The sequence below is a fragment of the Aquarana catesbeiana genome, linkage group LG13, assembly GCF_042186555.1.
Source record: "Aquarana catesbeiana isolate 2022-GZ linkage group LG13, ASM4218655v1, whole genome shotgun sequence".
NCBI classification, from domain to species: Eukaryota; Metazoa; Chordata; class Amphibia; order Anura; family Ranidae; genus Aquarana; species Aquarana catesbeiana.
The window spans coordinates 119,872,364-119,899,595 of NC_133336.1; the positions used below are offsets into that span (position 1 = coordinate 119,872,364).

At 40.9% G+C, this 27,232-nt stretch overlaps 1 protein-coding gene across 1 annotated transcript in view; it reads left to right on the forward strand.

The window, feature by feature from the left end:
* Positions 1 to 27,232, forward strand: part of AKAP6 (A-kinase anchoring protein 6) — a 412,130-nt gene that overhangs the window by 263,037 nt on the left and 121,861 nt on the right. The window contains exons 8-9 of the mRNA XM_073609738.1: positions 18,791 to 18,933; positions 22,546 to 22,666. Of these exons, the coding sequence (XP_073465839.1) occupies positions 18,791 to 18,933; positions 22,546 to 22,666 (264 nt within the window). The remainder of the gene's footprint in view (positions 1 to 18,790; positions 18,934 to 22,545; positions 22,667 to 27,232) is intronic.

A 27,232-nucleotide genomic window follows, 5' to 3' on the forward strand; every position in this document is an offset into this window, starting at 1 on the left:
AACTTCAGGGATACTGCAAATATGTAGATTGTCCCTGCGAGCCCTATTTTCTGCGTCTTCTAGCTTATCTTTCAGTGTCTCGATCTCGGCTGTCAGCTTATCTACTTCCTCTTCATGTCCCTCCAGCACTGTCGTGGCTAGATCCATGCGTTGCTCTAATTGATTGGTGCGGTGGCCTATCTCTTTAAGGCCCCGCACCAAGTCAGAGGAGAGTTTGCGAGATGCTACAGTTATTTCATCCCTCACTAAACTGCGAAACTTTGCCAGCAGATTATCAGGGTCCATGGGGAGAGGGCTCGCCAGGTCTGTGGGGAATTGTTGTAAGCTGTCTGCTGGAGACGCTGGGTTCTCATCAGAGAGGTGAGCGGCGTCATCTGGCTCCGGAGGCTCAGGCGCCATGTTGGATTTCCCTTTGCCTAGGGCTGAGGAGGACTTATGGGGCTGCCGGGCTTTTGGCTTGTTCTTTACGGAACGGTACGTTACCGGCTGGGTCGAGGGGTGATCCGGAGCCCGCGGAGGTGAGTTTGCTGCGTCCCCGCTCGTTCTGTGCTTTATGAGGCCGGCTGAAGGATTCCGACGGCGCGGAGCGGAGGAATCAGGCGGCCATCTCCTTCGCTCGCGCGCATGCACCCCCGAGTTTATGAAAATTTCAACTAGCTCTGCCAAGTCATGGCAATTTAAAATTTAATTTTAAATTTAAATTGTAGCATACATCAAAAACAAGAGGAAAATGTGTATTGTTATTTATTACATTTACATCAACCCCTTAAAGCAGACCTTCAGTCATTTTTTCAACTTTCCATCTATTAACTCTTCTGCTCTTCTTGTTTTAACTTAACATAGTAAAACATATTTTTTCTGCCAGTAAATGCCTTATACAGCCCATTTCCTGTTTCTTGTCTGGTAAAAAGCCTAGGCTTATGACATCATGCACAGCTCTCTCACTCTTGTGAGAGTTTGCCAGGAAGGGAGGTGTGATGAGTCATAAGAGGGCCAATGAGAGCTGCAGAGCTGGAGGTGTGCCTCTGTGTGTCTCTGTAAATCCAGGAAGTGAACAGGCAGCAGCTTCAGCTGCCCACAGTTAAAGTGGTTGCAGCCAGACGTGGAGGGAGATTTCTGCAGCTAATTTGTCAAGTACAGAATGACAGCATATATAAAATAATATGCAAAGTGATTGGAGGGAAGCTTCAGAATGGCAAAGATGTTTTTATTCCAAATTATATGAGCAGACTGCAGTTCCTCTTTAATGTGGTTGTAAACCTCAGACATGGTATATGAACAAAGCATATCCCTCTATAATGTGTACTTGTCTCAGTTAAGAGCACTAAGTGTCACCTTTGTCTGCTGTTTCATTCCTTTGCTATCATCATTAAACACTTCTGACAGGTTTTCCTGACACCAAGAAAAAAATGTGATTGGGAGGGATCTCCAGCTGATTGACAGCCTCAGCTCTGTTCCTGTCTACTGTGTGAAGAGGGGTGTGTTCCTTCCTTTCAATCAGCTCTCTGAGCTCTCCTCACTGAGCTCTGCAGAGTGTGACTTCTAGTCTCTGCCCCCTGCTTTCTGATTTCTCAGACAAGTTTTGAAATTCAGCACTTTGAACAGATGTAGAGAAGAGAACACTGCAGATAAACAGGTACAACTTATGTAGGAGGATTTGTTTAATATCTGTATATCACCTGAGGCCAGTCACTTCACTGGGTATATGGAAGGGTTTACAACCATTTTAATCACCAGTAATAATATATCTTAGTAATGCACCATGGTGTACATCTATGTTAGTTATTTTGAATTGTTTTTGAACTGTTACTGTTGTCAAAGTGGACATGTTACCAGTTGAGCCCAACTAGTGATCACCTTTTCTTTAGGTGATCACTAGTTGGGCTCAACTGGTAACATGTTCACTTTGACAACAGTAACAGTTGGGAGTCAGTGGGAGCCATATTGTCTCTGTATCCATTTTCAACAATGCATCATCCTGAGTGATGTGTATAGCACTGATTGGAAAGCTCCTATTGGTTCATAGTGACATTTTTGTTCTCAATTTAGATTTTCGTATTAGTCCTCATGCACATGGATGATGAGAAGCTAAAAATATGCCTAGCATAAAATTATTGCTGTCTTCCCATGTCTAAGGAGCTGCAAATGCTGCATACAGCCGGCCATAGACATAAATAGCAATAGACATGGCAATAGACAATAAGAAAACGTCCAGGTATTTTATAAGACTGGTGATGATGATGATGATTAACAGTCTGCTGAAGGGGGTATGGGGACACATTGGACCTTATAATGGGGTCTGTAGTTGTAGAAAAGTTGAGAAACCCTCAGAGACTAGTGGTAATTCACTATCGCTCCAGGGGAGGGATGAGCATAACTTTAGAAGTTGTCATACTAATGGATTATAAGGGATGAATTGAAGGCTACTGAGGGTAAAACAAAGAAAATAAATCAATTTAAAGCTTTGGCATATCTTTGAAACCTACATTAAAGAAACCATCATTTTTCCCCTTTTAAATAAATTAAGAAATAAAATAGTATGTGGGAATAATCAGGCAGGTAATATATGTATAGAGTGGAGATCTATGACTTCTAATACCCAAGGCCCATTGATAGTCATCCATTAATGCCCCAAGCCAACTGTAGTAGCCATTGTTAATAAGCTTTGGGCTGTCCTGATGAGCTTACTTTTGGCATCAGTTTAAACAACTTCTGGGATCATTCAAAATTTATTGACAGGTGCACTAGACCTGCAATTGACCTCCTTCTGACTCGACCTGGTTCCAGCTGCTTTTGTATCTCCATAGAACTATATGCGGAAAAAAGCAGTTGACACTGGCCCTAATCATATTTCTAGACACACTTTTCTAAATGCGCATTGGATTTGCATTGAGAATGAAATAAAAGTATATGTTAGAAGGCTGTCACTTAATGTAAATAATACGCTTTAGCCATAGTTAGTATATTTTGACATATCCACATATAATTATGAAGTGAATGTGATTTATAAAACCTAGATAGACATTGTTCTGATTTTTCCTAATGTTCTCTGGTAGTAGGAAAATCCATTTTTTTCTAATGTTGTCTAATGCTTTGCTAATTAAAGTGTGCATGTTAATTAAAGCAGAGGCTAATGTTAATTACCTATATTAATGGGATCCTACTTTGCACCTGCCTAAAACACTGCCTTCATTTTTCAAAATATCTCAATTAAAGCATAATTTCTTTTTTTCTTTTCACATTTTGTTTGAATTTGAGATAAGACAGATAATAATTGATGGTAGATAGGACATATTAACCTTCTAATACCCACAGTCTTAAGCTGCTGAATAACAAGTTAACCATATACAGTTATTCAACTATGTCTTTAGAATACTATCCAGGTTTACATTGAATAGAGAATATATATCTTTTCTATATATTGTCCTCTTATGTGGGCAGGCATAGAATGTAAATAAACTGCACTACTTAAATTCCCGCACGTGATACAGACACATTTTAACAAACCCTCACATCTTACCTAATCCTCATATCTTACCTAATCAAATTAAAAATGGACAAGTGCCAAAGTATACCTATTATGACTCATCACTTCTCGAAATACAACATACATACATAATCAAATCCATAATATTAATAATAATACTGGCTTGAGTTATATGGTTTTAATGAGTACAATGAAAGAAGTGAAATTTCAGAAATAAAAAGGTAAAAGAAAAACTAAAGGCTAAAAGCCCCAAAAAGCCAACCAGAATCTTTAGGTTATTGGGCTCCAATCACAGAATTAACTAACATATGATATTTAGGTGTTCAGGACACATTTTGCCTAAATATCATTTGGTAAGGTTGAATAAAGGCACTAGTTCATCCAGTTCAACCTATGTAGATGTGTGTCATTGTCTATAATCATTTCCCATATCCCTGTATGTTGTGTTCACTAAGATGCATGCGACCCTGAAACTGTTAATTTACTAGACCATTTTGCGGTATGAAAACGTCAGGTAAATACAGAAAAGGCGTTAAAATACATTCACAGAAGGATATAATTAAATGCATGCAGAGATTAAGTAGTGGTCCAGGCATGCGGTATGTGTGGAATGTGTACTAGTCGTTGAGGAGCGGGCGGGCGGCTGCCACAACTTTAGCAACCGATGAGTTAGCAGCTGTCAGGGGGGTTCCCCCCTGACAACTGAAAGTAAAAAGAAAATTGGTAGTAATAAAAAATGTGGAAAAAATGGTGTGGGGTCCCCCCCAAATCCATACCAGGCCCTTCGGGTCTGGTATGGATTTGGAAGGGAACCCCCATGCCAAAATAATAAAATATGGCGTGGGGTCCCCCCCAAAATCCATACCAGACTATTATCCGAGCATGCAGCCCGACAGGTCAAGAAAGGGAGGGGACGAATGAGGGCCTCCCCCCTCCTGAACTATACCAGGCCACATTCCCTCAACATGGGGGAGTGGTTTGGGGCAGGGGGCCTGGCCCCCCCAAAGCACCTTGCCCCCTCCCTTTCCTGACCTGCCGGGCTGCATGCTTGGAATAAGGGTCTGGTATGGATTTTGGGGGGGACCCCAAGCCATTTTTAAAAAAAGTTTGGTGTGTGGTTCCCCTCAAAATTCATACCAGACCCAAAGGGCTTTCGGGGGTTATACCGGGATGATGCCCGCAGCTGCAGGCATCATCCTGGTACCATCGTTTCGAGCGGGCGATCGGCTATCCATATATAACAACCGATGCGGCTAAAAGCCGCTCGGCTGTTATACCGGAGGAGCGTGAGGGGACCCCCCCCTCCCGCCGCCTCCCGCCGCTCTTACTGGCCTCCCGTGCGATCGGGAGGCCCTGTATCCAATCGGCTGCCTCCGGTGGCTGTGGGCGGGCTGGAACGGAGCCATGAATGGCTTCGTTCCAGCCTTCTAATTGTAAACGCGGAAGCGACGTCATGACGTCACTTCCCGTTTACTCGGCTGCCAATGGCGCCGAATTTAACAAAATACACAGTATTCAGAATCGCCGTTTTCCACGATCTGAATACTTTGAAGTGCAGAGGAGGGATCGGGGGTCTTTTAGACCTCCGATCCCTCCATAAAGAGTACATGTCACCACCTATTACTGTCACAAGGGATGTTTAAATTCCTTGTGACAGCAATAAAAGTAAAAAAAAACTTTTTTTTTTTTTTTAAACACAATTTATAAGTATAAAAATAAATAAAATAAATAAAGAAAACATTTTTTTTAAAGCGCCCCCGTCCCCGCGAGCTCGCGCAGCGAAGAAAACGCATACGGAAGTCGCGCACGCATATGTAAACGGTGTTCAAATCACACATGTGAGGTATCGCCACGATCGTCAAAGCGAGAGCAATAATTCTAGCCCTAGACCTCCTCTGTAACTCTAACCTGGTAACCGTAAAAAAAATTTAAAGCGTTGTCTATGGAAATTCATAGCTACCATAGTTTGTCGCCATTCCACGAGTGCGTGCAATTATAAAGCGTTACATGTTTGGTATCTATTTACTCGGCGTAACATCATCTTTCACATTATACAAAAAAATTGGGGTAACTTTGCTGTTTGGATTTTTTTAAATTCATGAAAGTGTCCCTTCTCCAAAAATTTGCGTTTAAAACACCGCTGCACAAATACCGTGTGATATAAAATATTGCAACAATCTCCATTTTATTCTCTAGATTCTCTGCTAAAAAATATATATATAATGTTTGGGGGTTCTAAGTAATTTTCTAGCAAAAAATATGGATTTTAACTTGTAAACACCAAATTTCAAAAATAGGCTTAGTCATGAAAGGGTTATAAAAAAAAAAAAAAAAAAAAGGTTTTTTTAAGGGGAAACATACATTAACTGTGCTATCCACTTTCAATGGGCATTTTGATTGCAATATGTCGGCTGAGTAAGGATATACATTTATTGTGTTGTTACTATACAAGGAGCATATAAAACATCTATAACAAGTATGACTTTTGTGCTCTTGCATACTATTAGGATTTTCAATCTAATTTATAATTTACCTACCTCTGCCCACTGTCCCGAAATGAAGATCAATCCTCTTACTTTGGGTATATGTAGAGGAATGAGACATGTGCACATCTTCTGTTTCAAGAAGGCTTTAGCACTGTTTAGAGTTGAGGGCTTGTTGATTCATTTATTTGTCCCTTCTCACCATAACCTGTATGTTTATACTATCTTACTTGGTCCCCAAACCCTACTCTGGAGAAGCCTTCGTTTCCATACACTGCACTAATGATGGCCAAATAGCCTGAACCAGTTTGGAACAAATGACTCTATGATATTAAAGAGGAAGTAAAGTTGTTTTGTAATAAAATGGCTGACAGGCAGGGTATTTATGATTGAAGACTCCCTATTGGTCTCTTCTGCCATAAATGCATCCTTCTGCCTGTCAGCTGTCATGTTCACTGAGCCCCTAATCGGCCCCCGATCCATCCCATGGTGATGTGACTCCCATGCGCATGCGTGGGAGTGGCATCATCGCAGCCTGGCCTATCAAGTGGCCGAAGGCATGGGACGCAGAAGTAAGACCAGGTGAAGATAAAAGCTCCAGGGGTCCGCTGGATCGGTCCCAGCGCTGTGCTGGAGGACACCATATGACAGGTAAGTCTGCCATACTGGTACATTATGGCATTACCCAGCTGGGGGGCCCTAAAAACAATAAAAAATAGCAGACTTTACATTCTCTTTAAACTATATTTGCACTATACACATCTGGATGTGCACTTGGCAATTTAGGGCATAAAGGGATGATTTGCATTGCTTCGCCCACTGTCTTAAAAGGAGGCATAATCCTCTTATTTTTGAGATATGTGTTGGAATGAGACTTGTGAATACCTTCTGCCTCAAGAAGGCTTTACTGTGTTATGCATTGATTCAGTTAGCTTCAGTCAGCTTCTGGATTCCTTCAGTCCCTTCTCACCATAACAGGTATGGTTATACTGTCCCACTAAACCTTATGAATCATTCATGGCTAGGGTTGCCACCTCATCCCTTTAAAACTGAACACATATATATTACACAGGTTCTGTGGCTGATTAAGGTGGTAATTAAACTCACCTGGTGCCTTATCTGCATTAAATTAGCCTCATAACCTGTGTAATTCATATGTGTTCAGGTTTAAAGGGATGAGGTGGCAACCCGATTCATGGCTCCGTAGGGAACATCAGAAAGTTGTGAGATCTCAGCCTTGGAAAACCTCTGAGATAATTGAAGACATTAGGTGATTTAATCTGGTAGCAACTGAAATATTTTGTAAAAATTGGCCTGTTCCTTGTATTCACAAGGTGAGAGCTTTTAAAGTATAATTACATAGGAAAGATCAATTTCACTAAACTGCTAATGTTCACCTATGTAGCTAGAAGCTAAAGCAGAGGGTGGCACTCTTGCATAGTGTAGATTCCCTGAGCAGATTATAAAGTGATTATAAAGGCTGAAGGTTTTTTACCTTCATGCATTCTATGCATGAAGATAAAAAAAAAACCTTCAGTATGCAGCTCCCCCCAACCCTCCCCCGATTACTTACTTAAGTCGGATCTTGAATCAGCAATGTGCATGAGAGCAGCTGCTCTCCCAGCTCACTGCCTCCTCATTGGCTCAATCACAGCCAGTGAGGAGGGAGTTGGAGGTGGAGCCGAGCCCCGCTCTGTGTGTCTTATGGACACACAGAGCAGGGCTAGGGAGTGGGCTTGCTATGGGAGCACTCGGGGGGGGGGGGGGCAGGAGCGTTGGCAGGGGACCCAAGAAAAGGAGGATCAGGCTGCTCTGTGCAAAACCACTGCACAGAGCAGGTAAGTTCGACATGTTTGTTATTTAAAAAAGTAAGCACTGAGCCTTTAGTATCACTCTAAAGTGAGGGACATTAACATATACAGTGCATTAATGTGCTAGCACTTTGGGATCCTGGGACTTCAAGGCAGCCTAGGTGATGCTGATCCTGAAACCCATTGCTGTGATGATTCAATCCTACTGGACTGCAGAGGGGGTAAAAGGAATGCTTTATTAGGCACAACATTTCTCTGGTCTTGATGAAGCTCAAATTAAGATTAAAAAGCATTCTGATGAATTAAGGGATCAAAGCTGAGGATCAAATTACCTTGGAACAAGAGGGATTGGCAGATGTGTAGTTACAAGAATAAATGTACATCATTGTATCAATATTCAACGTAAGCTAAGGCTAATGCCCTGTACACATGATCTGAATATTGTACGAAAACGGTCGTCCGAGGAAGGATCGTACGATATTCGGATCGTGTGTACACTACTTTCGACAGCCAATCACGACCGTTCATCCGATATTATTCGATCGGACATACACAAAAATTTTCCTCGTACAATTCCAGATCATATGATTATCGTTTAGTCAGTATAGTTGTCGTCAGAAAATACAATACAAATACATTACAACACATGACATCACTTCCGATTTTTTTGTCTGTCGTACGAGAATTTTCATGACTTTATTTAACTATTCAATTTCTACTTGTGACTATTAAGCGAGAACGGTCGTCCGATATTCGGAACGTGTGTACGAGGCATAAGGGCACTTTTGAAACCAATACAATTATGAAATAGAATGAAAAATCGCATAAAGTCATTAGTTGAGAGTGTATGACTGGAAAAGGGATTCAAATGAAAACCAATTATCAAAATATAGTTACATAGTTGGTCTGGTTGAAAATAAGACACATCTAGTTCAACCAATAGAAAAACAAATAAATAGAAAACCTACACAATGCTATACCCGGAGTTGATCTAGAGAAAGGGAAAAAAAACCCTATAAAACATAGCTCAGTTTGCTCCAGCAGGGTAAAAAAAAACCTTCTTGATCCCCTAAAGGCATTCGGATATTCCCTGGATCAACAATCGCTAGTGTTGTTACCCTTATATGTTAATATCAACAATATTTTATGCATTTAGGAATGCATCCAGACCTTTTTTTAAACAATATACTGAGCTAGACTAGGCAGTGATTAGTATTCTTGCCTGGCAGCTGTGTGTCTTATGTGTGAGTCTCACCTGGGGCATTCTCAGTGTGTAGATGTCCCTTCTCTATGTGGATATCCTCTGGGTGCCCTGGTTTCCTCCCACAAGTCAAGAAACATATTGGAGGGTTAACAGATCTCCTTCCAAACTGCAACTTGTATGTGTATGAGTGAAGCAGGGAGACTGGGTTATGAGCTCCTTTAGGGAACAAGGATGTATGTGGATGTGGCTGTCATGATCACTTAGTGCCCCTGTTCCTTATTCCAGCACCCGGCTGTTGCTTTTCCTCTGTCTGTGTTCACCTGCAAGATGATTGATCTGGTCAGTCACCTGATATAAGCAAATCGAACACTCTATCCCTTGCTTGTGATAGAGACAGTTACCTGCATTGTTCCTGTTCAAGCCTCCTATTTGTCTGCCTTGCTTTGCTGTTGGATTTCCCTATGTAGGAACCGGATCGGATATTGGACTATTCTCTGAACTCAGCCTGCCTTATTACCTGATCCACGGTATCTGTCTGCTAACCTGCAAGTAGCCTGTTTGCTCTGTTCGCCTTTGCCCTAGTGTGGTGGCCAAGCACAATTACATTGTGTATAAGTCCTGGGGGCAACAAAGTACGGTAGGCCTGCTTGTCTTAAGGGGGCTGCTATAGGGGAAGCACACAGAAGCTAGCTATAGTGTCTGATCATTTGCATTGAGGTAGAGGTGACATTCGTGACAGTGCTGGGTAATATGTTGGCGCTACACTGGAAGAAAATGAAATGATGCAAAGTAACCATTAACATGGACACATACACACAAAGGTAAATTTGGTTTCAATTATAAAGCTACATTTCTCTTTTGTTACAGATTTCTCTTTCCACCAGAAGTCTGCTCGTGTAATGTAATATGTACCCCTTTCCGTATTTTTTCACATTTATGTTTTATTCATGAGACTCTCTGCATGGGGTCTTCTGTTCCCTTTTCCAGTGTGTATCTTAAGGCTCGGTTCACACCTAAACCGGCCGTGGATCGCACAGTAATGCTGTCCGTCCCTGTTCTCCGTTTCAGGGATGAATCAGGGCAGAATCTTTGCCTGGATTTGGCCCTGAAACGGAGGCAAAGACGCACAGCGTTTCTGTGCGGTGCGCTCCACAGCCGCCCTGGAGACATGTGAACCGTCTCCATAGAGAGCCGGTCATATTCACCTGCTATGCGAATTGGATGCGGAGAAACTCGCATCCAATTTGCATAGGTGTGAACCCAGCCTTAAAGCTGCAAACAACTTTCTTAAAAAAGTGCAGGCACACTCTGAGTTCAAAACCAACACTGGAGCTTCCGTTGTTGGATGCTCTGATCTCAGTTTCTTCTAGTATAGAGTCGGTCCAACTAGTATGCCCACTCCTCCTCTTCTCTTGCCCAATCAGAGAAGCCTTTGTATTATGTGAACTCATTCACAAATTACAAAGGCTTCTTTGAATGGGCAGCAGAGGGGAGGGGAGGGACATGCATAGCTGCTCCATGTGCTTCTTTCTTCTTTTTCTCCAGGCAGGGCCATAAACTTGTTAGATTTATATTAAATGGATAAGTCCAAGTGGTAGGCACCTGGTTGGACTTTACATATAGTACCTGCTCTTTTTACAAAATTTTTGTGACTTTGAATATGTCATGGTTGTTGGTGGCAGACAGGCTTGTCTGAGTATTTCAAAAACTGCTGATCTACTGGAATTTTCATGCACAACCATCTCTAGGGTTTACAGAGAATGGTCAAAAAAAGAGAAAATATCCAGTGAGAGGCATTTGTGTGGACAAAAATGCCTTGTTGATGGCAGAGGTCAGAGGAGAATGGCAAACTGGTTCAAGATGATAGAAAGGCAGCAGTAACCCAAATAACCACTCGTTACAACCAAGGTATACAGAATACCATCTCTGAATGCACAACACATCGAACCTTGAAGCAGATGGGCTACAGCAGCAGAAGACCACACCGGGTGCCACTCCGGTCAGCTAAGAACAGGAAACTGAGGCTACAACCAAGGTTTGCCTGCAGAACATTGCCCAAAGCATCATACTGCCTCCGCCGACTTTTCTTCTTCCCGTACTGCACCCTGGTGCCATCTTTTCCCCAGGACATGGGAACGTGCCCACACGAGTGCCCCGAGGGAGAGTGGCTCTCCAATGGGGCACTCGAGAAGAGGAGGAGCCAGGAATGCTGCTGAGGGACCCCAGAATAAGAGGATCAGAGCCATTCTGTGCAAAACCAACTGCACAGCGGAGGTAAGTATGACATGCTTGTTTGTTTTTTGTTCTTTTAAAAGGAACATTTACATATCCTTTAATGTTATGGCTGATCAGTTTATATAAAAGCATTATCTAAAAATATATTTAATTGCTCATATGAAATAGGACCAAATCACTATTGTTAGAATCAGAATGATCTCCAAAATGGTCACCCACACTTCTATATCTGGCTTTCCCAATGAACCTGGAAAAATGTGTACTATCACATTATATCTATTCCCAAAATAGGCAAGATCAAAGCAATTATAAATTCACATATGGCCCAATTCCATCATCCATGGCAGTGTTTTTAATTAAATTACAACTAAAGGCTCCTGTATGACTTGTATGACTGCTTAAACAAGTTTTATTAACAATTATTCACTTTGCTATGTGAACAGCATTGAATCCTTTAGCAAATCACCTAAACATATCTATATGTGAATTGTACACAGTTCTAACAATATATGTTCACATTGCACCATATTACTGCAGCTATGCCAACGTATGTAGGTGCACTTAAAGTATATCTAAATCCTAACTAGAAGATGTTTAATTTTTTAAAGCACTTTGCATCAAATAATATTGCCATTTTTAACTGAATGCTCTTTTCGATTTTTTTTTTTATTCTTTTTCGCACCTCAGTGATGTGATTTTTTTCCAGTCTCTTTCAGCCACTTCCTTTCTACATGAATGTACCCTGGCACTTGCCAGACTTCCCGACTTCCTGATAGTGACAACAATGAACCGTGCCTAAGCAATGTGTGTCATGATTTTCCAATATTATGAACACGTTTGCACAACTTATCGGTTGCCTTTTTATTTATATTATTCACCCTGGGGAAACTTACAATAATTCGGTCTTAACCACTTGCCGACCGTTTAACTTAGATATAGGGCGGCAAAGTGGCACGGCTACACCAGATCACCTATCTAGTATGTGATCTGACACCTCTGAGTCTGGGGAGCTCATGCGTGCCACTGGCGGCTTGCTCCCGCTGTGATTTTACAATCGGTGGATACTGTGGACTCGATGTCCACCGGCACCCGCGGATCCTTCGGTACAGAGGGAGAAGGGCGGTCTGCCTAGGTAAACAAGGCAGATCACCATTCTGTCAGTACAGAAGGCATGGATCCTGTGTTCCTGCAAAGCAGGGACACATATCTATGCCTTCCTTTAGTACTAGCACCTCCCCCACAGTAAGAAAACACCAGCTAGACACACAGTTAACCCTTTGATCACCCCTTCCCAGCCAGTGTCATTAGTATAGTGACAGTGCATATTTTTTAGCAGTGATCGCTCTGATAGTGTCACTGGTCACCAAAAAGTGTAAAAAATGTCAGTTATTGTCCGATTTGTCCGCGGCACTATCATAGTCCTGCTATAAGTCGCTGATTTCCGCCATTACTAGTAAGAATAAATAAATAAATAAAAATATCCCGTAGTTTGTAGATGCTATCACTTTTGCGCAAACCAATCAATATACGCTTATTGGGATTTATTTTACCAAAAATATGTAGCAGAATACATATTGGTCAAAACTGATAAAGAAATTAGATTTTTTTTTTAAATTTTATTGAATATGTTTTACCAAATCCCTCCAAAAGAAAGCTCTATTTGTGGGAAAAAAGGACATATATTTATTTGGGTACAGCATTGCACAACCGCGCAGTTAAAATAACCCATTGCCGTATCACAAAAAATGGCCTGGTCATGAAGGGGTAAATCTTCCAGAGGGCAAGTGGTTAATCTTTTTTTCATAACTGTTGTGTGATGCAATGTAGAATTTCCCCCAGTCACAAATATACATTCAAGACATATTAAGGTAGTATATTCTGGTGTTCATAGAAGATTCTAAGCAGCACAGTATAATTATATATTTATATGTACTTAAAGTGGGTGTAAACCCACTTAAAAAAAAAAAAAACTAACACCTGCAAGACAAAGGCATAATGAGCTAGTATGCATAGCATACTAGCTCATTATGTAATACAAACCTGAGATCGAAGCCCTCGCTGCGGTGCCCGTACACCGCTCCGGCGGCCGACATCACTCCCAGGGCTTACTTCCGGGTATCGCGGCTACAGCGCTGTGATTGGCCAGGGCCACGATGACGTCATTCCCGCGCATGCGTGTGGTAACGGCACACTCACTGCGGCAACGGCACGTACGTGCCATTGCGTCAGTTTGTGTCAGTGCGCATGTGCCGATGACGTTGGCACATGCAAATACAGGGGGTATCTCCTAAACTGTGCAGGTTTAGGAGATATCCTAGGTAGCTACAGGTAAGCCTTATTATAGGCTTACCTGTAGCACAAAGTGGTCTGTAAGGGTTTACAACCTCTTTAAGAAGATACATTGCTGTTCTAATTGTGCATGTCTTTCATATCTTCATCTTACGCTAAAAAAGAAACTACCTAATACTGTATTGATCAGTTGAGTCTTTCCCAACCAAGGTTCCCTTGAACACTAGGGTTCCTCCAGAGATCGCAAGGGGTTCCTTGAGTGATGAGCAATACGTTGTTTTCTCCTACACTGACCATCAATATAAGGGAAACATTTTCCACTGACCACTAATGTAGAGGGGCAAAATTTTTAGTCCGTGTTGTTTTGGCTAGTATTATTTTTAAGTAATTTCAAGATTATTACGGACAATAATTTTGATGTATAGAGCCCTCAAGACTCAAATATTATAAGAACACCACATTCTTTCTGATAATGTTAGAGTAGCATGAGCTGTGGATACATTCATTTTAGCAGGGGTTTCCTGAGACCTGACAGTTATTTTAAGGATTCTCCCAAGGGATAAAAGGTTGAGATAGGCTGTATTAGCTCCTTATTTTTGTTCATAGTGGAGTTCTCCTTTAACTGTAAGAATTTAAAGACAAATATTAGGTCTGTGCTTTCTTTATTCACCTCCATAATTGAATTTCTTCTGCCTCGCCCCCAGCTGTTCAGTGTGCAGAAATAAAAAATATTTCCTCCTGCATCGACCACAAATCTTATACTTCCCTTCTCCAGGAGGATAAGAAATTTAATATAACAAAAGGCATATTCCGTGCCGGCTCTGTTATGTGTTGGGCCTCAGTATCTAAGCAAATGTAAATAGCGTTTTATTTAAAACATCTGTCCGCAGTGGGATAGATGAATGCGCGTGTCTGCTGTCCAGCTGTTGACTTTTAATGCTCCGAATAATAATAAAAAAAAAGCCCCACAGAAATCCTCAAATCCCCAGGACAGGAATGCAATGCTCAGGATCCAACCAGCGGGTGATCAAGTCTTGGATTTTTATCTTTTCCAGTGCCGTAACTTTGTGTTTCTACTCCAGAAAAGCCAGATTTTAGGTTTAAATGAGGCCAATGAACATCGAAGAGTTCATTTGTAAAATGCAGCATTTTGTATAAGAACTACTAATATTTTTGTTATCACGTAATTGTGTTTGTCATCTAAAAAAATATATATTTAAAGTATATATTTATATATATTTTTACTGAATGACATCTAATTTTCTCAGACACTGTATACCATAAACAATTGTCCTTTTTTTTGTTTTGTTTTTTGTTTTTTTATTAAATAGTCGTTTTCAGCTTTTTTTTATCCTTGTTGCATGCCAAAGCTGCAGATCTCCTGCACCCCATTGTAGCCTATAGTTTCCTACATCCACTCTAGTGGTGGCTGAATATCATTTGTCAGGGCAGGTTTCTTTATGATGGCAACAATGACCCACGCCTATGCAATGTGTGTCGGCATGACCACTTGTAGTGTTCATCAGAAGCCCATGTGGCAGGGTGACAACTTAGCAGCACAACTGGGAGACAGGAACAGAGCATTGTCACCCTATGTCACCCTTTCTAACAGGAAGTGCCTGATGAAGGAACTTCATAATAGGATCGCCAGGAATTATTTTGAAGAAAACTATAGATTTTAAAATATTAAAAACTACTTTAAAATGTCATTACCATTTAAAAAAATGATATGACAATTTATGTATTGGGTTTACATATGCTTTAAATGTTATAATGCTGTTTGCTAACCTATAGTACATGATTTTTTTTCTGCATGAAGGGCTCAATTGACATTATAATACAGTAAGCTTACAGGCACCATACTTTCTTTGACATATTAGTAATAGGCAAGCCTCCATCAATAGCAAATGTAATTTATTGAGAAAGTCTGTGAACCTCTATGACAGACATGTTAGGAAGATGGTGAAGTCAAGTATTCTTATCAGGTGTTCCATTTAATTCCAGATATTTTCTTTATTTATGTATTTTGTTCAGGACTAAATTAAAGAAATATATGAAAATATATTTTTTTACCATATTAATCAGGTAAATATGAAATATTGCATGTAAATATTTCATATTTCTTCCTTTCAGCCTGAAGGTTGGGAGTTTTTCAAGTACTCAAGAGTTCCTAAGAGTTAATCACTTAAGGTCCACCCTATAGCAGTTTTACTGCTACAGGGTGGCAACCATGCACGCCGGTGGCAGCTCACTCCCGCTGTGATAACACACAGTGGGAGCCCAGCGGCAGGTACTGCAGACTCTATGTCCATCGGCACCCGCCAATTATCGAGCTTAGAGGCAAAACAGCGGTCTGCTTTGGTAAACATGGCAGATCGCTATTCTGACAGGAGGGAAGGCATGAATCCTGGATCTCTGCAAAGGGACTAGGATCCATGTCTTCCCCTAGTAAAGGCACCTCCCACAGTATAGAAAAACACTGGTCAGGCACACAGGTAATCCTTCGATCACCTCTGATGTTAACCCCTTCTCAGCCGGTGTCATTAGTACAGTGACCATGCATATTTTTTAGCACTGATCACTGTATTAGTGCCACTGGTCCCCAAAAAGTGTCAAAAGTGTCAGTTAGTGCCAGAATGTCCGCCGCAATATCGCAATCCCACTATAAGTTGCTGATTTGCGCCATTACTAGCAAATAAATAAATAAATAAATACAAATATCCCATACCTTTTGCGAAACCCAATCAATATATGCTTATTGGGATTTATTTTACTAAAAATATGTAGCAGAATACATATTGGCCTACATTTATGAAGACACTTGATTTTTTAAAAAAAAAATTTACTGGATAGGTTTTATAGTAAAAAGTAAAAAATATTGGGTTTTATTTCAAAATTTTTGGTCTTTTTTATTTATAGCACAAAAAATTAAAAACACAGAGGTGATCAAATACCACCAAAAGAAAGCTCTATTTGTGGGGAAGAAAGAACATACAATTTATTTGGGTACAGGGTCGCACGACCATGCAATTGTCAATTAAAGTAATGCAGTGCCGTATCACAAAAAATGGCCTGGTCATGAAAAGGTGTGAATCTTCTGGAGGTCAAGTGGTTAATTTTGTAGTATGCTGAATAAGAGGATCTCAGAATGCACACACACACACACAACTGAATGGGTAAACTTAATTAACTAAATGTTACTGTTGAGTGCAGTAATTTACATGCATACATGTGTATACACAAGTACATACTAGCATATTTGTGTAAATTGCAACACTGGCAGCTAGAAGAGCATGGAGGAGAATTTTACACATTCATAGGCATATGCATGATTGCGAGCATATACATATGTAGGCACAAGGTCTTTATAAAACATAACTTGTGTTTTTTTGGAAGCAAGATCCTGCATGTAAACATCAGTAAATTGTTACATCTGTGTGCAAGAGCCAATGCGCAAAACTCTTCTATAGCCTCCTCTATCTGCCAGTGTTGCAATTTACATTTACACGTGTATATAAACAAAGAGGGATTACCTGTACATTTGTTTGTTTCCTCCTTGAAAATCACATGCAAGAAAAAGACTCAGACAACCCCCAGCAAAATTTTGATATCTCATTCGGAGGAAGTTAGTAAATGGGTGATGATTAGGCCCAGGTGGGCAGGGCGAAATGCATCAAATGTGTGGTTTGGTGGAGACATGTTGGCTGAGGCTGCTGTTTATCGTTTATTCACCTGAGCTTTTTGGGAGCAGCAGCGATCCTTTCCTCTTTACATTTACTAACCCCCTGGATTAGTATCAGGACAAGCCTGCACCCCATGTTCTGGGACTCAGGTATATGTTTTCGCCTCTACTTTGAGCAGCACCATAAGCAATCAAACAGATCTCATTCAAGGGACATTATGCGCCCAAAGACACTTCACTAATCAAGAGGTCAGTTTTCAAGCTGAACTGATACATAAGTAGTCATAGCAGAATGTTAGACATGCTCTTCATTGCACCAGCAATTGTACAGTCATCTGGGAACTGTGGATTTACACAGCTTCAATATAAAGCTATTTATTTTTTAAATATGGAACCCAATGATACAAAAAAAATAGCACAGGCTGATTACAGGTGGCAAATCTACCTTCTATATGCAGTACAGTATATCTACAAATAAATATTGTTATTTACAAGCATAATTGTAGATGCATGAGTAACGACAAACATTGAGGAATGAAAAGAAGGAGGGTCGGGGATACTCAGACATGGAGGCACTTATGCGGAAAGAATTTAGATAGATATAAACAGGGCTCAAAAATAGGTGAACTTTACAACTTGCCTTTTTTTGCAAATGACAGCACATTGATTTAAAATAGAATTTACTGCATTTGGGCACTAGATGGCGCTAAATATTATTGGAAATTTTTATATTTATCTCCATCTAGTGGCCAAATGCAATATTGTCTGTTTAAAATCAATGACTTACAATCAAAAAGCTAAGGGTATAGCCCAGTGATGGTGAACCTTGGCACCCCAGATGTTTTGGAACTACATTTCCCATGATGCTCAGCTACACTGCAGAGTGCATGAGCATCATGGGAAATGTAGTTCCAAAACATCTGGGGTGCCAAGGTTCGCCATCACTGGTATAGCCTAACAACAATTTTTTTTATTTTTGGACAGAACAAATGTCTATTTACATGCAGTTTCACTAGGTTATTGGCTATGCAAAGTCTTTAAAAATTAACCACTTAAACTAACAGATTTGTAGAAATCATCTGTTATGCTGACGTAATATATTTAAAATATAGTTTGTGAAAAATCTGCTTACTTTGAAAATAAATGCTACAGTAAAAGCAGTAAGTGCAATATCATTTGCTGATTTGTCTATGGAATACAAACCTTTAGAAATAATATATACAATTGAAAATAAAATGAAATAAAACTAGTGCATTACAACTGTCAACCAGTAAGGGGCACTGTGCAAGATGTGGAAGTTTCTTATCTCTTTTATTGCAATTTGTTTCCAGATTGGTTTTATTGTGTCATGTTTATTTGCAGTTTATAATAAACAAATTTGCACTTGCATACTTCTTATGTTTGTGTTTGTGGATAATAGAAGGGGTTTTGTTGATAGCAGATAAACAGATGATCACTATAGGTTTATTATGTAGCAAGAGCATATAGATTCTATGGCTGTTCTGCTTACTTTGAACTTCCTTCTTTATTTTGATCCCTCTGATGATCAAGGTTCTTTCTCCCTTACTGTATGCTCTGTCTTTCCTCTGTACCCTTCAGGTAAATGGTGACTCTTCCACTTCTATACAAGCTCAGAGAGAAGCTTTAACCAAGATGTCAATGCAGCTGAGTAGCACAGAGTATTCCGAGATTACCCATCACACTGACCCGGTTCCTTTGAAAAGTAGCATGAGATGTGACAGGTGAGGATATTTCTATGTATTTTCAGTTCAGAACATGCAAGCAAATGTTCCCGGAATATAGATGACCAGCACACAGCACTGTGGAAATAAGTTACCCATCTGAGATGAAGAAACTTTTCATTCCAGAAAAGTGTAATAAACTGTGCAGAAGATACATGTTCAGTACTGTTAATATGAAATGTTTCTTTGCATCTTTAGGAGTCTTTGTGAGATTTTTTTTGGCAAGTAGCATGCTTTGTCTAATAAGAAAACTTTTTAAATTGTGTGCAATCATTATAATCAGATTACATTACGTCCCTTTAAATAGTTGCAATATATATCATATTGCAACTGTTCAGTTCTCTGGTGTAAAATAAACAGAAGGGTCAATTCACTAAAGCATGGCACATGGAAAATATTTTTACCTTGCATCAGTTACTAATCTTTCCTAGTAAAAATTATGTTTTTGGTATATTTATCATCCCCTAGGCAAAACAACCAAACAATTGCAGTGCAGAAGGGCGCTCACTGCAGGGCTAAAGTTTTTTTTATTCCCAATGTTTAATTTTAAAATTGAGTCTGGCACCCAGTTGGTGCAGCTTGGCCAGGTTTTTAATTTCTGCTGTCTGTTCTTTTTTTTTTTTTGGTGGAATAATGTCCTGTGTACTGTATAATTCATCCATTTCAAGTCTGCTAGCAGAGGAGGGTAACAGTTTTGCCCACTCTTCTCATCATCGGTTCCAGGTCTACTGATGCAGAATAGGCAAATTGTCCCTTTTAACCTCTTTCCACCGCCAGCGTCAACGTGCCTTGTATGGCTATGTGGTCTTATCTTGTTAGTGTGATATATAGGCAGTAAAGATTTATTCTCCTTATAATATAATTTTCTAATTTTAATTTAAATTAGTGCAATAATAATGAGTGTAAGATGTTTGTTAGGGGAGCAGATAACCAGAAATGAAATACTGGAGGAATAGGAGAAATAAAGGCTTTCAATGCTGTTTCATGAGCAAAAATAATAATAGGTTATTATTCTGGCAAATGGAATTAATTAATGCCCACTCATTACAATTAGAAGAAAAGAGGTTTAACCTTAAACTACTTAGAGGGTTCTTTATTGTAAGAGCGGCAAGGATGTGAAATTCCCTTCCACAGGGGGTGGTCTCAGCGGGGAGCATTGATAGCTTCAAGAAACTATTAGATAATCACCTGAATGACCGCAACATACAGGGATATATAATGTAATACTGACACATAATCACACATGGGTTGGACTTGATGGACTTGTGTCTTTTTTCAACCTCACCTACTATGTAACTATGTAACTATGTAATGCCCAAGTACGTGACACACCTAAATGCATCAAGACACGTGTACACGTGTCAAGCATTTTTTCCTTCAAAACACTGCGGCCAGGAGGAAAGGCATTTAGGAGAGCTGGACAAACACCTAGTGTGCATGAGACCTAAATCACACAAAGCTTGAAAAGAATTATGCAATATAGAGTTATTGTTGCACAAAATCTTTCTTAAGACACTGCAGATGTAAGATTCTTCCATCCTTATGTATAAATTACCATGCAGGAATCTATTACACTGAACTTTTTAGAGTCTGTAGTGCATGTGTCATGATAGCAAATTCCAGAAGTGGCCAGTAAGGTGTTCAGGAGCACAGTGCCCATGCTGTATGCCAGTAAAGGGCTGTATACTGTTACGTACCTAGTAGGTGAGCCCAAATTGCAGAGGATGACCTCTCTTACGCCTCCGACTCGAGGTTCCTGATAGGATAAACAGGAAGCACAGGAGTGAGGAGTGGTACAAGTGCCTGGCAGGATCAACAGCAGGAGGACAGTCTAGAGGTTCAGAAGATTCCTCGCAGAAGGTAGAAGGCAGGAACTGGCACAGCAGGCTGGTGCCTGGAGCAGGCAGGATGGGTAGGCAGGTACCGCAGGCAGGAACTGGATCAGCAGACTGGAACCAGGAACAAGCTGGATCAGCAAACAGGCATAGGCAGGCTGCAACTGGATCAGCGGACTGGAACCAGGAACAAGCTGGATCAGCAAACAGGCACAGCAGGCTGGAACTGGATCAGTAGACTGGAACCAGGAACAAGCTGGATAGGCAAACAGGCACAGCAGGCTGGAACTGGATCAGCAGACTGGAACCAGGAACAAGGTGGATAGGCAAACAGGCACAGCAGGCTGGAACTGGATCAGCAGACTGGAACCAGGAACAAGCTGGATAGGCAAACAGGCACAGTAGGCTGGAACTGGATCAGCAGACTGGAACCAGGAACAAGCTGGATAGGCAAACAGGCACAGCAGGCTGGAACTGGATCAGCAGACTGGAACCAGGAACAAGCTGGATAGGCAAACAGGCACAGTAGGCTGGAACTGGATCAGCAGACTGGAGCCAGGTACAAGCTGGATAGGGATGTAAGGAAGTCAGGCAAGACGGGTTGGTTATCGGGTGGGCAGCAGAAGGATCAGAGGAGCAGGCAGAAGAGTAGTCAGACAGGCCGGGGGTTAGATGCAGGCGGATAGCAGGGATGGTCACAGGCAAGCTGGATAAACACAAGTACAGATTTCAGATAAGCAAGGAACACACAGAACGCTGTAGAGCAGACACCAAAGTTTACCTGTGTCAGTCAGGTTCAAATAGCCCGCCTGGCACTAATGGGCATTCGCGCGCGCATTCCTGTGCATGCGCTCTCGCTCATGCGCACTGGCACCCGCAATTGCGCACCAGCAGGTCTGGATCATCTGTTGCTGGCAGGATCTTCCTGACATATACACTTCTGAGTTACTCAGGAGAGTATTGTAGAGTATTTTGGAGGGTGTATTGGGAAGTATATTGGGAAGTTGAAGTATGTCACAGTTTCTTTTCTCAGGAATACTATTGCTGAGTGTTCTGTAGTGGAGTTCCTGGATCTTAACACATGCTGTGGCCATGTAAAGGGGTTCCTGCTCACCATTTTGGATTTTTTAGTTGTTTTATATTAATTAAGATGCTACAGGAGATGGTGGATCACAAAAAATTAGGCAGAATTGCATGAACGCTCATAATGCAGTCAGGAATTTATGACAGGGAGCTCTCACTACTAAAGTATCCAAGACATTTCAGAAGCTAGGGACTGACTGGCATCCTCTAGATCAGGGATCTCCAAACTACGGCCCTCCAGCTGTTGGGGGCCATAGTTAGGAGACCCTGCTCTAGATTAATTAAAGCAGGACCAAAATCATCTTATCCTTTTCAGCTAAGGAAGCTGCCATCTTAGCCTCTGTTTGATTTGCAACTGCCATGGTGTTGCATATGTGATCAGTTAGGCAGCAGCCATTTGATGGTTTGACAGTTTGGTTGGAGACACGAGCAAATGTAACAGTTAGCATTCCTGCAATGTAACTGTTTTTTGAAACCGTTAAATTGATGGGTTTAGTTCTGCTTTAAGGACATCTTTATGCAAACATGAAAAGAAAACTATTAACCTAATGGCCCTGTTAGAAAGATGGTGTGATAAGTAAGTGCTGTGCCTGTTTAGGCCTAGCTTTTATACATAGTTGCATTTACATAACAAGTCTACTTTGAAGAATAAAATGTAAATGCATTTTAGTGATATGACCTTTTTATCCTACAGTGTCCAGGAAGTGGAATCGGAATGTATGGAGTTCTGGGACTGGCTGCTGGACATGGAAGCCACAGTGCAGAACAGTCTTGGGTTGCTGGTGTCTGAGGAGCAGCATCTACAGATGTGCAAGGTTGATTCTTATTTACTTAATTGTCAGCCATGCTTGTAAACTATAATGATTTTGGCCAACTTGTGATAATATACAGTACTTGCTGGGGAACTAAATGCCCTTCAAGCCCTTAAACTGTTATTCTGGCACAATTGATAGAATTCAGACTTCCATTGGAGCTTGAAGAGTAGCTTTATTTGCCTGGAACAGCAACACAGTAATGAGATCATCATCACGCTTTGCTCTCGAGACCTGTCAGTAAGTTCACTATCAGAACATATGCACTACAGGAAAACCTGCCTGGCTCTCCCCATCCCAGTCCAAGTGCTACTGTGCAGGGGAACACAAAAAAATAATAATAAGTACACTAGTCACTTGAAAATATATATGCAAATTTCAATTAGTACATAACTGTGTTAATTGATGTTATTATATCTGCCTGTGAACTTTGAATGACAGTTGTGTGTTTTGCTATGACAGGTGTGACGGTAAAATATTTTTTTAAACAGCCTAGATGAGAGTACTTATAATCATGACATAGAAGACAGAGGAGTGCATTTTCATCTCCATTTCAATTAAATTGCATGGAAGGTTCTAGGAATCTTTTAAAAACCTTCTATGATGTGGTTCACCTTCAGCTTTTAGAAGGTGCACCTTCTATAGAGATGAATGGTAGTGCATAACCATTCTGATGGCAAATCCATCCAGTTGCAGATTTTTCTTCCTTTTGTATATTTAATTTGATGTGATGGTGAAAGCAGAATGAAGAGGGCAACTCCACAACAAGGGAAGGGAGGGATGGTGACATTGGTTCTCTCCTTGGAGCCCCAGAGCCATGAGAGTAATCATTGAAGCTAGAGCTCTGCAGAGGTCTGACACGCCCCCTGTGAGTTACAGCTCTCCAATCAAAACAGCTCATGCTCCCTGCTGATTGTAGAGCTATACCTGTAACTCTGCAGGGGCATGTCAGATCTCAGCAAAGAGACCACTGTATTCAAACAGGGTCATTCACTACAGCATGCTGGTTAAGGACAGCCTTTTCTACTCAAGATGTGACTGTTTCTTATAGAACATAAACTGTAAAATGTTTTACATCTTTTGTTTTGATGTATATGGAATATATTTAGCTGATAAAAAATGAAATTTTGAGCTGTAAACATTTACATTATTATTGTAACAGGTTTATTAGCTAGCACCATGTCCAAAATTCCAGGACAAAGAACAAAAAACGTTACCCTAAAAACAGGTTTATTGCAACACTCCTTCAAATTGGGATTAAAACATATTCACCGATTTTTCTTATACACAAGCCGGTTTACCGTTACAACACACCATAGGGGATCTGAGAATAACCATATCTCACAAGCAGTTATATTTCAGTAAGGATAGCTTGGAATCTATTAAACCCCCAGTAGTTCAGTGTAATACACAGCAAGCAATACTACTGTGCCACACCGCTGGTGCATGAAAGTAGGCATATTTTAGAAGCAGTTATAGCTTGAAAACAGTAACAGCTGTGTAGGGAAATCTAAGAAGCGGCAATATCTCATAGGGTTGCTTTATCTTTGAAGCAGTAATATCTCAGTAGGGATACCTAACAAGCACTCATTTCTGTGGCTTACTATCTTATAAACAGTGGAATGGTGTTCACTGTTTTGATATGAGGTTGCTTGATCAATGCAGGTTGAATTTTGGAGTAGGGAGAAATATCTCAAATTAAAGTACAAGTAAAAGATGATGCAGGCCATAGCAGCCAGCCCAATAGTTTGCTTTTGAGTAAGAAAATTATTGAAATAAAACTTTTGACTATCGCAATATAATGACGGGTAAGTAAGTGCCTAAGGTAGGACAAAAAAAGGGGGGCTACAAAAAGCATTGTTTTAGGTTCTCTATTGCAGAAAAATATTATGGATTTAGTATACAAATTCCTTATTTTGCTATCATTTATATTTCTCTCTATATTTATATTCAGAGAAAGGTAGCCAAAATATCAGTGATAAGGATTGAGACAAACTACCACACTGCCTGGGGTGCGTTTTTTTTATAACGAAAGAGGGCTTAGGTAAAATGGAAAGTTTTAATAAGTAAAACAGCATTTCTTTACTTACAGTTAGGCTTCATGTACACTGCTGCTGGTAAACAGACGTTTTGGAGCAGTTGGGTGTTTTTTTCAGCTACCCCTGAACTCTCCTCCATGTTATCTTATCAGTACATGTACACAGGGTCGTTTATAGTCCTTTCCCAGCAGTTGAAAATAGAAGCATTTTTTGAAAAGCAAAAAAAGCGCTCAGGATGAATGTTCAGAGGCATTTGAAACGCCTGTAATAGCTTGTAAACATGTGTAACTCGTGTTTAGACGCGTTTCATATATAGGCGTTTTTAATTTTTGACTATAAAAAAAACGCTTCTAAACACAAACACGGCTAACTGTGGCTTGTAAACGTGGCAAAACGGATGTTTTTAAACGTTGTTTGCTAACTGTCAAGTTAAATCGTTCAGGGGAGGTTGTAAAACATCCCGTGTACATTAAGCCTTAGGTTAACATCTGTGAACAAGCAGTCTCAGCAGTGTGATGTATGAGCGGCACCCAGGGATTTCTTAGTAACCATCGGGCTGTAAACAGTAATGCTGGCACTGGAGCACTGGGCCCGCTGAAATGATAACACATGTGGCATCTGGCTGCTAGAGTCCCCAGATAAGAGTGGTTCCTAGCCTTCCTAAGGCCTCGATCACATAGGTGTACTTAAAGTGGAGTTCCACTGACATGTTATTTATTTATTTATTTTTAAACATTTGATAAGTTCAAAACATTAACATATAACACTCACGTCATTTTAAAACTTCGTTCCCCGATGTCCGGTTTAATATGAAAACATAACTTATATCATTGCTTCCTGGTCGTTCCCATATTGCTTGTTGGCATGTGAAGCCCACAAGCATAATGTTCCGGGATACGGAGCAGCTGAGTGACCAGCATGCACCGCCCATTCTCGCGCAGTATGACCATATCAAAGTGCCGTAAACTTCTCACGTTGCCATCACAATGGGCGGCATTGTCGGAAGTGCCCCCCCCCCCCGTTGTGATGGCAACAAAGCCCTCGGCGCTGCCCACTGACTCCTGGGAAATGATGACACGCATCTCCCAGGAGCACTAGCGAGCACGGGCGCCGAGGGAAATGATGTCAGGCACCAGGGAGAGGAAGAGGCAGATTTCAAGGCACCCCTTAGCAACAGCCAGGAAAGAGTAGGTAACAAAAAAACATTTTTTCCAAATGTTTTAAGTCCAGCATGCACATACAGGAGTTACATCATCAGTGGCCGCCCAAAGACCAGAGAGAAAAGACACTGGAGAGCGGTGAGGGGAAGGGCTGAAAGAGGAAAAACTAGCTGACAAGTCTGCAATATTGCACAGCATACTTTCACATTAGAGCAAGAGCTCCTGCAGTCACCCCCTACATACACTTCCAATTTAAAGCTGACCTCAGGGTAGAATTGAAAACTACCCCTGTAGGTGGACTCCACCCCCCTCCCACTGCAAGAGGTAAATATCCATTTTTGTCTAGGGTACCATTAATAAGCTGGGTTTTTTTTAATCGTTCAATAAGGGACATAGGGTTGGAAGAATTCTAAGAAAACACCATCTACAGAACTATTGGACACTGGCAACAAAATATTTTGAGCAGGCAGTATAGCCCCTCCAACTCCTATCATGTTTCAGTTTTATGCTGTAGAATCTCTCTGTCCCAGAAGAATGGAAATCCTTTTTCCTCACAATGTTTTCCTTTATATCAAGACATTTTCTTTCTTCAATCATGTTTCATTCACTGCAGAACCAAGAAAGCTCCCTTTGCAGTTTTCAAATTCAGCTGCTCCTCAGCGCTGCCTTGGTCATCGTACCTAGACTATCATGAGGAAGATGTGGTCCAGCCTGTTGTGTGACCCCAGAACACTGGCTTCTGCTGTAGGCGTTTCAAGGAGCCTAGTGACCTGTGCTGAAGAGAGCTTTACGAGTTCATGGCCGTGATGCACATGCTGGTATAAACCTGTCCTTAAAGACTTTTGGGGTATGTCCATTGGCAGGGTGAAGATTGTCTAAACTGTTACTATCAGTCACAGGATACACTTCAGACCACCACTATGGTAGGTGCGTAGGATGAGGAGGGTGCCCTCCTTTTTATTCTGGAAGCCTGGCATGTGTAGTTTTAAACTTCTACTTCTTTACTACTCACTTTACTTGTACTTCTATACGCCAGTAGTACAAGTACTTTATGCAGCTGGGTGCTGCGATGGTGTTTTTCATCCTCCATCAAATCCCCTATGGAGTGGAAGCTGGGAGTATGGTGCTGCAACACAATGAGGTTGATTTACTAAAAATGGAGAGTGTACAATTTGCATAGAAACCAGTCAGCTTCAACGTTTTTTGTCAAAGCTTAATTAAAAAAAGCTGAAGTTAGAAGCTGATTGGCTACCATGCACAGCTGCAATAGATTTTACACTCTCCACTTTTAGTAAATCAACCCCAATGTATGCATTGCATGCACTTTGGGAAACATGGCTGAGACACTTTTGCCCATGCATTTTTTCCTC